This window comes from Salvelinus fontinalis, chromosome 3 (genome assembly GCF_029448725.1).
Source record: "Salvelinus fontinalis isolate EN_2023a chromosome 3, ASM2944872v1, whole genome shotgun sequence".
Lineage (NCBI taxonomy): Eukaryota > Metazoa > Chordata > Actinopteri > Salmoniformes > Salmonidae > Salvelinus > Salvelinus fontinalis.
In genome coordinates this window covers 24,558,248-24,570,698 of record NC_074667.1, presented here as the reverse complement: position 1 = coordinate 24,570,698, position 12,451 = coordinate 24,558,248, and the positions used below count along the sequence as shown (strand labels likewise).

The 12,451-nt window shown below is 45.5% G+C and overlaps 1 protein-coding gene across 2 annotated transcripts in view; it reads right to left on the bottom strand.

Moving 5' to 3' along the window:
• Window positions 1–12,451, bottom strand: part of LOC129841537 (plexin-A1-like) — a 253,451-nt gene that overhangs the window by 74,489 nt on the left and 166,511 nt on the right. For both annotated transcript variants that reach the window (XM_055909850.1, XM_055909860.1), the window contains exon 10: window positions 10,658–10,858. In XM_055909850.1, coding sequence (XP_055765825.1) covers window positions 10,658–10,858 — 201 coding nt within the window. The remainder of the gene's footprint in view (window positions 1–10,657; window positions 10,859–12,451) is intronic.

The following is a 12,451-nucleotide window of genomic DNA, read 5'->3' as shown; positions in this document are numbered from 1 at the left end:
CTGCCCCGTCGTATGAAGGCTATTATATTTTCATGACGGTCGTCATTCATAAACATTGGTTATACGGTAATTGTGCCAGACCTACTAGATACAGTAGCTGAACAGCTCCTCGGCTGAAAAACGCAGATGATAACAACATAAGACAGAAGGTTACTTAGGGGAACAACGAAAAGAGGGTGGTTGGTCGGGGTGGATGAATGCGAACATCTAGCAACCCAAAGGTTTGTACATTCTAATCTCATCACGGGCAATTTGAGCTAATTAGCAACTTTGCAACTTCTTACTACTTATGAGCTACTTTGCAACTACTTAACATGTTCGCTAACCCTTCCCCTAACCCTTTAACATAATCCTAACCTTACCCATAGCTAACGTTAGCCACCATAGCTAAAGTTAGCATTAGCCATATAGCTAACGTAAGCCACGACAAATTATAATTCGTAACATATCATACGTATTGCAAATTCTTAACATATTTTACGGATTGCCATTCGTAACATACCATATAACTTGTAATTCGTAGCATATCATACAAAATGGATGAATTCGTAGCATATCATACAAAATGGATGATGTCATCCACAAATTGGTACGTACCATGTGAAACGTAACATATCATACTAACTGGGATCATGCTAAGTTAACGTTTACTATGTTACGTCTACACCCGAGTCCAGGTTGCATGCAAGAGTCACACACAGATCCAGATAATTAGTCATGTTGAAGGGGCACCAAAGCAAAAGTCTAAAGATATCAACGTGCCAAAGGCTAGCCTATGCCTGTGTGCGGTGCTCAGATACTCCCAAACACCTCTCTCCACCCCCTCTTTTTTTTTCCTCACCAGCCAGGTGAAATTGGCAGGTATGTAGTCACCAGACTGTAAGACAATGTTTATGCAATACTTTTTTCTTCCTTTGCCTTCTTTTTTGTTCAATGTTAAAATTAGACAGCTTGAGGTATCACCGAAATGTGGATCCTTTGAACAATAACTTTTCAGCCTGCTACGTGCCATTAACTCAGGCAACAAACAATTCTTTAAAGCAAGGTAAACAACCTCTATTGGGAAATAGATGAACGAAAAATGTGGCTCATTGACAAACAAAGTGATGGAAAAGCAATGAAAATGCCGTTGGCAAGGTGATTAACCTTTTACATACAGAATAATATAGGCTAATTGACATCCACAGAACGCGTTGTATCGACCTTGATAAACCCCAACACACACGCAGAAGCACACACACACTGAGACGTGCACGCACAGAAACGCACACCGACCACAGACCGACAGACACACACAGTCCAGATATGAAGGCATAATCAAGGATCAAGTGGTAATCCGCTCTAGGATTAGTGTGGGGTCAGTCAGTATGGAATTAGGCCCGGCTCATAACATGACTCTGTCTGGGCTAATCTGGCTAACATAACAGGATTGGAACAGGGCCAGAGCAAGTTAGGATCTCATCATATAGCCACCACATTTTTTAAATTATTATTGTTAAAAACATACAGAGGAAGGAAGAAACTGCTGGCTCGAGGAAATTGAGGAACACCGCAGCCATATTCGTATAGTCCAACCCACGTGCATATTGGCCTAGTCCTGGCCATTTCAAAACGAAAAGACGCGGGGGTAGGAATTTTGCCATTCGTAACATACCATATAACTTGTAATTCGTAGCATATCATACAAAATTGATGATGTCATCCACAAATTAGTACATACCATGTGAAACGTAACATATCATCCTAAATGGGATCATGCTAAGTTAACGTTTACTATGTTACGTCTACACCCGAGTCCAGGTTGCATGCAAGAGTCACACACAGATCCAGATATTTAGTCATGTTGAAAGGGTACCAAAGCAAAAGTCTAAAGATATCGACGTGCCAAAGGCTAGCCTATGCCTGTGTGCGGTGCTCAGATACTCCCAAACACCTCTCCACGCCCTCTCTTTTTTCCTCACCAGCCAGGTGAAATTGGCAGGTATGTAGTCACCAGACTGTAAGACAATGTTTATGCAATACTTTTTTTTCTTCCTTTGCCTTCTTTTTTGTTCAGTGTTAAAATTAGACAGCTTGAGGTATCACCGAAATGTGGATCCTTTGAACAATAACTTTTCAACCTGCTACGTGCCATTAACTCAGGCAACAAACAATTCTGTCAAACACACCCACTCTTTCGCTGCCCATCTCACTAACTTGGTCAGTCCGCTCCTTACACCGTTTGTCCTCCTCTACTTCTCCCATCTCGCTTTTCGCCCCAGATTTACAGACACCATGCACACAACACACCATAAAAACCTGACACGGGGCGTTTCATGGAGGGAGGGATTAAGGAAGAGAGTATGGGAGGCATGGGGGGAGGCAGAGAGGGGAGGCATGAGGGGAGGCATGAGGGGAGGCATGAGGGGAGGCATGAGGGGAGGCAGAGAGGGGAGGCAGAGAGGGGAGGCAGAGAGGGGAGGCAGAGAGGAAGGGACGGAGGTGGATAAGCTGACATATGCTGATAGCCGGTCGGCAAATTCATTCTTATTTAGACAGGACGGCGCATGGGAGCTGTGTACCGCCTCACCCATCAGGAGAAGGAAGGGGAGGGGGGGAGGAGAGGAAACTGCTGGACTGAGCAGCAGGCTGTGTGAGTGGAGAAGGGGAGAGAGGAATAGGGTTGATTCCTGATGGGAGGAAAGGGGTGGATAGGGGAGGAGGAGTGAGGGTAAGGCTGTTGAACAGTGTTGCTATCTCCCTCTCTCACTAAACACACACACACACAACCCTAATTAAAGAAGTTGCCTGCCTTATCCCGTTTTAACGAGCGACCCCGGCGGCAGGCCCCCCGTTCATCATGTCCGGTTAACCATACTGTGTCATGCTATACCATACATGACTGGGCACCCCCTTCTCTGAGGAAGGACCGTCAGCGGTACAGTTACTCCTCATTATAGCCAGTGCCTTTCTAATGGGTCAGTGTTTTCACACACAAACACTTTCAGTGTGGTGCATATGCAAGACCTCAGCTCTAAGCCTCCCCCCTGTCCTCCGTATTACACTCCTCCGTCTAGAGGGGAGGGATAGTTGGATACAAAGAAACAGATCAAAACCAATTATATTTTTGTCACATGCCGAATAAAGGTGTAGACCTTAGAGTGAAATGCTTACTTACAAAAAAAGTGGCAAGTAAAAAATGGATTAGTAAAAAATTAAAAATAAAAGTAAGAATTAATTATACAGCAGCAGTAAAATTACAATAGCCAGGCTATATACAGGGGATACCGGTACAGAGTCAATGTGCGGGGGCACCGGTTAGTCGAGGTAATTGAGGTAATATGTACATGTAGGTAGAGTTAAAGGTACTATGCACAGATAAAAAAACAGAGTAGCAGCTGCATAAAAGAGGGGCCTGGGTAGCTCTTTGATAAGCTGTTTAGGAGTCTTATGGCTTGGGGGTAAAAGCTGTTAAGAAGCCTTTTGGACCTGCTCTGGTACCGGTGGCATATGTACGTTTAGTGATCACCATTATCCCTGCAGCTACACTCTGTCTCTACTTCTCTGACCTCTCGTCTCCTTTCCTCCTCATTCCCCTCATCATTTCCTCAGCTGTGTCCTCCTCCTTTCTTCTAAACTTCTCTCTCACTCCATCGCAATTATCTTTCCTGTGTGCCCCCCTCTCTCCGAGCAAACTTCTTGGATCTTTTCTTGCTTTCTACTCAACTCTCCCTCCCCTACACTCTCTTTACCCACCCTCCTTCCTGTAAGCCCCTCTCGCCTCTTTCCTTCTACCTCCCCCTCTGCCTCCTTCCTTCTCCTCCATCGCTTCCTCAGCCCAATTTTCTAACCGTCTGCCCCTCTTGCCCACCTTCCCCCTCTCTTATCCTTTTCCTGGGTCCTGGGTGTGTGTGTCTCAGCGCCCGACTGCAATTCATCATCATTTTATCATCGTCCACCTTAATTGGAACCCATCAGGCTCTCCCAGTACTCTTAATTTTTGTTTAGAAACAGCTGCTGTCCGCATGCACGTGCGCACGCACGCACACACGAATTGAGAGGAAGATCCGAGGCCAAACAAGATTTCTCCTTCCCTCCCGTACAATTTTCTCCCAGACTTTCCATCCCTTTCTCCTTTTTCTTAACGGAGGAAAAGTGCGAGAAAACGGGTGATGGAGTGGCCCGGTCTTTCATCCGACTGAAGGTGGCGGTGTAAAGCCGGCACTGATATTATCTGTCCCCTCTCTTTATTTTCCCCCGTGGAGAAAGGGGTAGGAGGGAGAGTGAGAAAGGAAGGAGGAGAGACACACCAAAACATTTGGAAGAGAGAGGAAACAAACGAGTGAGAGAAAAAAATACAGGAACCAAGAGAGAAACCACGAGTTAGACTGAAACTTATTTTCATTCTCCCACGCTAAATCCTCTCCACCCCTCACCTCCCCTCTCAAACTAACAAAACTAACCAAACAACTAAACTCACTAAGAGCGTGAAAGGTTGCTGGGTCGAATCCCCGAACGGACAAGGTCAAAATCTGTTGTTCTGCCCTGCGCAAGGCAGTTAACACACTGTTCCCCGGGCACTGAAGACGTGGATGTGAATTAAGGCAGCCATCCGCACCTCTCCGATTCAGAAGGGTTGGGTTAAATGCTGAAGACACATTTCAGTTGAATGCATTCAGTTGAACAGGTGACTAGGTATCCCCTTTACCTGCGCTCTCATTTCATCCCCTCCTCCCCTCTCTTCCCCTCTCCTATTCTTCTTTTCTGTCCTCTCCCCTTTTCCCTCTTCTCCCCCTACATTTACATTTAGCAGACACTCTCATCCAGAGCGACTTACAGGAGCAATTAGGGTCAAGTGCCTTGCTCAAGAGCACGTCGGACGATTTTTCACAGTCGGCTCGGGGATCAGAACCAGCGACATTTCGGCCTAACGCTCTTTACCCGCTAGGCTACTTGCCGCCCTCTCCTGCCTTCTCCTCCCCCTCTCAGAGACCAGCTGTGGCCACTTATTGAGTCTGGTGACCCTGGCTTCAGCAGCCTGGCTGTGTTTCCTCTTGTTTACCGGCTCCCATGACCCCCTCTGGCGGGCTGGATGAGAGGAGATTGCCTGGACACTGTCAACAATGAGAAAAACAGACACACTCTCCAGGTCCTATCCCTTGTGAGAGTTGAGACCAGGGGAATGTGTGGTGTGTTTTGCTTTTTGTTTGTTTTTACAGGCGGCAGGTAACCCAGCGGTTAAGAGCATCGGGCCAGTAACCGAAAGGTGGCTGGTTTCGAATCCCGGATCCGGCAATGTGTAAAAATCTGCCATTCTGCCCTTGAGCAAGGCAGTTAACTCCCAACAACAACTGCACCTCAGGCGCCGATGACGTGGATGTCGATTAAGGCACCGCTCTGATTCAGAGGCGTTGGGTTAAACGCAGAAGACATTTCAGTTGAATGCATTCAGTTGTGCAGCTGACTAGGTATCCACTTTCCCTTCCCTTTTTTTGGTCATTGTTTGGCCCGCAATATTGAGACCGTTTTGATTGCACACCCATTACTGTTACAATTTCCATTATTTTACAGACAGTTCCTTGAATACAGACAATTCCTGAAAATACTGTATAAACACCGACTGTCCGATAATAGGCAGAGCTGATCTGTATAAATCTGTTAAAAAAACATGTATTTTCCTTATATATTACAGCTCTGTCTATTAACGGAGAGTCACTGTGTTTATGCAGTATTTACTGAAAAAATATGAAGGAACTTTTTCTTCTTCTCTCGTCTTGAAACCCATTGCCAAAGCCTTCCAAAAGTCTTGCACATACAAAGTATTAGATCAAGCTTCTATCGACAATTATTGAGGAGCTGCTTAGCTACTCTTTATTACACAAATGATCCTGTACAGAGCTCATTTATTTTTGTCACCAGGGTTGGGTGTGTTACTTTCTAAACCTAATATGTTATAGTTACTAGTTACCTGTCCACATTTGTAATCAGCAGGGGCGCAACTTTTACTGGGGACATGCCCCACCCCATATTCTGAAATTGCATTCCCCCCATTTTTATCATTGGAATATGAGACAAAACGAGGCTTCGGTGTGGTTTAGGACCATGCGGACGCCTCTGAGCAGTCGGATAGGCTGTTTGGAGTGTTTATGCGACTGGATAAAAAAAGTATATATATATACATACACTGCTCAAAAAAATAAAGGGAACACTTAAACAACACAATGTAACTCCAAGTCAATCACACTTCTGTGAAATCAAACTGTCCACTTAGGAAGCAACACTGATTGACAATAAATGTCACATGCTGTTGTGCAAATGGAATAGACAAAAGGTGGAAATTATAGGCAATTATCAACGACGTCCACAGGTGGGGGCTGTAAGCACAACCCCCACCTGTGGACGTCGGGCCCTGATACCACCCTCATGGAGTCTGTTTCTGACCGTTTTAGCAGACACATGCACATTTGTGGCCTGCTGGAGGTCATTTTGCAGGGCTCTGGCAGTGCTCCTCCTTGCACAAAGGCGGAGGTAGCGGTCCTGCTGCTGGGTTGTTGCCCTCCTACGGCCTCCGCCACGTCTCCTGATGTACTGGCCTGTCTCCTGGTAGCGCCTCCATGCTCTGGACACTACGCTGACAGACACAGCACACCTTCTTGCCACAGCTCGCATTGATGTGCCATCCTGGATGAGCTGCACTACCTGAGCCACTTGTGTGGGTTGTAGACTCCATCTCATGCTACCACTAGAGTGAAAGCACCGCCAGCATTCAAAAGTGACCAAAACATCAGCCAGGAAGCATAGGAACTGAGAAGCGGTCTGTGGTCACCACCTGCAGAACCACTCCTTTATTGGAGGTGTCTTGCTAATTGCCTAAAATTTCCACCTTTTGTCTATTCCATTTGCACAACAGCATGTGAAATTTATTGTCAATCAGTGTTGCTTCCTAAGTAGACAGTTTGATTTCACAGAAGTGTGTTTGACTTGGAGTTACATTGTGTTGTTTAAGTGTTCCCTTTATTTTTTTGAGCAGTGTATATATATATTATGTCCCCCCACACTTCTAAAACCAAAGTTGCACCTCTGGTAGTCAGTAACTTAATTTTTGGATTGCCCAAAGTCAGTAGTGTAATCTGATTACTTTCAGTTAATTTTGGACTACTTCCCCTTTAAGAGGCAATAGAAGACAAAAAGGATCCATCAAACGCATCAAAACAAGAGCGAAAGCTGTGTGGAGGAAACTGGCAGCAGGTTTGCTTCCACCTTCCAAACCATCCTTCTCTTCCACCGCTGCAATGAAATCTCTCTTCTTCCCATCTCTTTTCCCCACCCTCCTTCACCTCATCTCTCCTCACTCCATTGACTGGTGGAAGATGAGTTGACACGCTGACAAGAATACCCAAGTAAAACACTGCATTTCAACATAGTCTGGGCTAAAATTAGGCTTCATTTAAGATTAACATCCATGTGTTGACTCTAAAGGTAAAAGTAAAATTGAGCAACAGGACCCCGCAAGATCCTCTCATTCCGCAAGCAAGCAAGCAAGCAAGCACACACACACACACACACACACACACACACACACACACACACACACACACACACACACACACACACACACTTACCCCTCTCGCCATGTTACTCAGCATTCACCATAGCAAGGTGTACCCACAGCATAGCAGATGACGTGAGCGCTCCATTTTTACTGCAGCATCATACATGATTCATATCATGGAAGCAGCACAGTGAGCAGCACAGTAAGCAGCACAGCTCGGGCAAGGAGCAACTGGCTCACATGGAATGATGTGCATCGGAAGAACAGTGGTGAAATGAAGATCAATATTTGGGATGACTCCTTTCATTTCAGTGAAAATTGTTTCAGAATTTGATTAAAATTGGATGACAATGATACAAATTCCATTGCTTTTAAGTAACAACCACTCCTAGTCATGTAGAAAGTGGCAGTAAACTCGTGTCACAAAAGTGATGTGTCTTAACAACAAAGCAATGTCATAACAATGGAGTTAGCGTAGGCTTCAATGGACGCTGGTATTATCATACCAATAAACTACAGGTTAGCATATAAAACAAGTCGGATAGCTAACCGCTAAGAGCTAATCACTAAGAGCTTACAGTTAACCGCTAATTAGCGTACTAGCACATCTTCCTGTCAGCTGTCATGTGTAGAAATACTGTTTTGGCCTGGCCTGAGTCTGCTGCTGATTATCGCTGGCTGCTACATTTAACAAACAGTCAATAAAGGGCCCTCTTTGGAGACAGTGCTGTCACTGGCTAATTAGCCTTCCTTCAGAAACAATGGGGGTTTTGGTGCGCGGCGCGCTAATGACTAGCTGTCGATACAGACAGCCTCGCACTGGAGCCCTTATGCTACGCTGGGAGGAGCTACGCTAACTTTCAAACACACTAGCATTGCTAAATGCTAATCATTATGGCAACAAGGCTAAGCCCCGGGTCCTGTTGGACATGCTACATGTGTGCATGTTTAGCATAGTGAGTGAACCCACGGCTACATATCTCTAGCGTGTAGCTGTAGCGTGTATTGACATCCACTTTGCAGGTGTTCAAAGCTAATTAGTTTGATTCTCTGAAGGCTTTCCCGGGATGTTGTGCTGTTTTTTTTTTTGGTCTGCGACATGGCTGATGTTTCAAGTCTAGGGGGCACCCGTTTGACAGGATACCCAGAGAGGTGTGACACCCCTAATACAAACAGAAATCAATATGGCAGCCTTCCTTGGAGGTGTTGATAGGACGAGTGTCCCATGAAGAGGGAGAGAGAAACAAGCAGCTTTGGAGGAGAGAGAAAGGTAGAAAGGGGGAAAGGGGAAGGGGAGAGGTAAAGACCTTCCTAATGATCTGAAGGAGCCAAACAGAACAACCAAAATCCTACAGACAAATGTAAAGTATAATGGTCGTATCATGGAGCCTATAATTGGTGTGTCATAGTCGGTGGCACAAGCGTCCACCTCCTGTCCCTCTAGCGAAGAACACGTCAACCTGCTCATGCTCCAACCTCTCCATGAGACAAAAACAAAAGAGGAAGAGGAAGTTAGAATAGAAGAGGGAGTGATTGAGGGTAGAGAAGGACAACAAAACAGAGAGCGAGTGGATTAAGAGAGAGAAAGAGAGGAGTGCTGAAGGGAGTGAAAGAGATGGACAGGGAGAGAGAGAGAGAAAGGTAGAGGAGATGGGTAGAGAGTGAGTGTGAGAGAGGTGTAAACATGATCAATCCTGTCTTGACTAGGTTCAAAGATGACAGGCTTCCTCTCCACATTTTCTGCCTCAGTGAAGCGCATCGTCACTTCTTATCTCTCACAAACACACGCACACACACACACACTTCCTCAATTGCTACTCAACTGACAGATGGGCCTAGGCGCGTGAGCATGGATGCACACTCGCGCACACGACTTCCAACACACCCTTCAGCATGCTCTCTGCGCAGTTATTTCCTACAATCCTAAAACCGGCCAAACTCCCTCTAAACATGACCATTGGTCAAAATACTAACCGACAACCCATTGATTTATTGAATCAAGTGCATCCCTGCTGGGCAAGAAAAAAAATTGCGCTGACCAAAATCCATCTAGATAAAACCAAATCAGCAAGCACTTGGTTTATTACAAAAACAATGTTCCAATCGCACAAATTTTGCGCACAAATTTGTTTACATCCCTGTTAGTGAGCATTAATCATTTTCCAAGATAATCCATCCACCTGAGCTGTCGCCTGCTGGAGGTCATTTTGCAGGGCTCTGGCAGTGCTACTCCTTGCACAAAGGCGGAGGTAGCGGTCCTGCTGCTGGGTTGTTGCCCTCCTACGGCCTCCTCCACGTCTCCTGATGTACTGGCCTGTCTCCTGGTAGCGCCTCTATGCTCTGGACACTACGCTGACAGACACAGCAAACCTTCTTGCCACAGCTCGCATTGATGTGCCATCCTGGATGAGCTGCACTACCTGAGCCACTTGTGTGGGTTGTAGACTCCGTCTCATGTTACCACTAGAGTGAGAGTACCGCCAGCATTCAAAAGTGACCAAAACATCAGCCAGGAAGCATTGGAACTGAGAATTGGTGTGTGGTCACCACCTGCAGAATCACTCCTTTATTGGGGGTGTCTTGCTAATTGCCTATAATTTCCACCTTTTGTCTATTCCATTTGCACAACAGCATGTGCAATTTATTGTCAATCAGTGTTGCTTCCTAAGTGGACAGTTTGATTTCACAGAAGTGTGATTGACTTGGAGTTACATTGTGTTGTTTAAGTGTTCCCTTTATTTTTTTGAGCAGTGTATATTCTTTTACTTTTAGATGTGTGTATTGTTGTAAATTGTTAGATACTACTGCACTGTTGGAGCTAGGAAAACAAGCATTTCGCTACACCCGCAATAACATCTGCTATATATGTGTATGTGACCAATAACATTTGATTTAATTTAAAGGTACCTGTGACCAACCGATGAATATCTGAATTCCCAGTCATGTGAAATTCATAGGTTAGGACTTTTATTTATTTAAATGTATTTAACATTTATTTAAATTGACTGATTTCCTTATATGAACTGCAATTGACTAAAATCTCAAATTGTTGCGTTCATATTTTTGTTCAATGTATTTCAGGTGCGTTAGTGCTGGGCTGGAATAAAACTGTGCACCACCACTCACCGAGGTCTTCTGACACTGGATGCTGGTGCTGTTGAAGCGCAGAGCGGTGACGCTGTGTTCCTCTCCCTGCACGTGGAACACGCACTCGTAGTTCCTCTGGCCAGACTGGGGCTGGGGCAAGTTGCGGGCGGCCAGTGTGATGGGCTTGGTCACGCCCACGGGGATATAGATCTGGGTAGAGGGCAGGATCTGGGGACAATCCTGGGGGAGAGAGGAATGGAGAGATTTAGGTTATTCAGGTATTCATGTTGTTGTGTCACGTCTGAATGTTTTTATCTGATCTGGGGACAGTCCTGGAGGAGAGAGGGAGAATTAGAGTAACGCCTTCATTCATGAACCGTTATGTCAAGTCTGAATGTGTCTATCTGAACTGGGGACAGTCCTGGAGGAGTAGGGAAGGAGGAATGGAGAGATGGGGGGAGATAAGGAGAGGTTCGGGTTAAACGGTTGTTCGTAGGCGATGTCAAGTGGCCTTTGTCATGTCGGCTTATGACTTGACACGATGCTCAAACGAGTCGCAAGAGAAAGAAGAGTGAAAGAGATCTGGAACAAAGTACATTTAACGGTAATAATGGCTCTACATAACACTTTTGTAACACTCGGGCTCCCGAGTGGTGCAGTGGTCTAAGGCACTGCATCTCAGTGCACTGCGGTCCCTGGTTGGCTCAGTGCACTGCGGTCCCGAATCCAGGCTGTATTGGGAGTCGTGATTGGGAGTCCCATAGGGCGGCGCACAATTTGCCCAGCGTCGTCCGGGATTGGCCTGTGTAGGCCGTCCCTGTAAACCGAATTTACAAGAATTTGTTCTTAACCGATTTGCCTAGTTAAATAAAACATTTAAAAAACAATGGCATACATGTGTATGGCTTACACAACAGAGACAGCATGCCATGTTACCACTGCCAACCTTATAAAGCACCATACTTGCGATATCACAGCATCCCCAAGACTTCATAAAGAGAATGAACTGCAGTTTGTCCTTGTGTGGACTCCATTGTCTGGTAATGAACTAGTGTGACAATTTTTTGAGAAAGCCCCATTGATTCTGTAACATTCACCAGAGATGAGATGATGGCTTAAACCATCTGGTAACACTCCGTGTATTGTCTTGTATCACTGGGGTGTAGAGCCTCGGGGGTCCAGAGAAAGTGTGTGTTCGTGCGAAGGAACACGTGAAGTCATGACATTGTTTATACCACGCTTTGGCGGAGTGCTTACATCATCAACTCCCACTCAATAGGACAGGCGTTGCACAACGAGGAACCCGCCCCTACTCTTTAGACCAATGGCATCGAAGCAGTTCACTCCAATTCATCGTCATGTCATTTAAACAAAAGCCTATTACTACACACAGTTAACAAACGCAGGTAAACATTTCACTATTGTACGCAAAGGGGGGGGGGGGGGGCGAAAGCAGCAACTTTATAGCAGTTGATACTAGCCTGGTATTACTTGACATCGGAACAAATTCTAACGACCTATGTCGCTCCGCTCCTTACAAAATCGCCTGACAAACACACACCAAATGATGAGAAAACGACCAACACACCTTATACACACCTGTACATCTATGCTTGAGATGCTAGTGTGCTGTAAGCTGCTCGGAGAAACGTACCAACACACCTCACATTGGCCCCATACCTTCACTACAGTACGTTATTGACATGAGTCATTTAGGAGATGCTCTTATCCAAAGTGACTTACAGTTACTGCATTCTCTTCAGGTAGCTCGGTGATACAGTTATTTTTTTCCCCTCAATGAAGAAGTTATCAGTAAAGTTAGTGCTAGTAGGA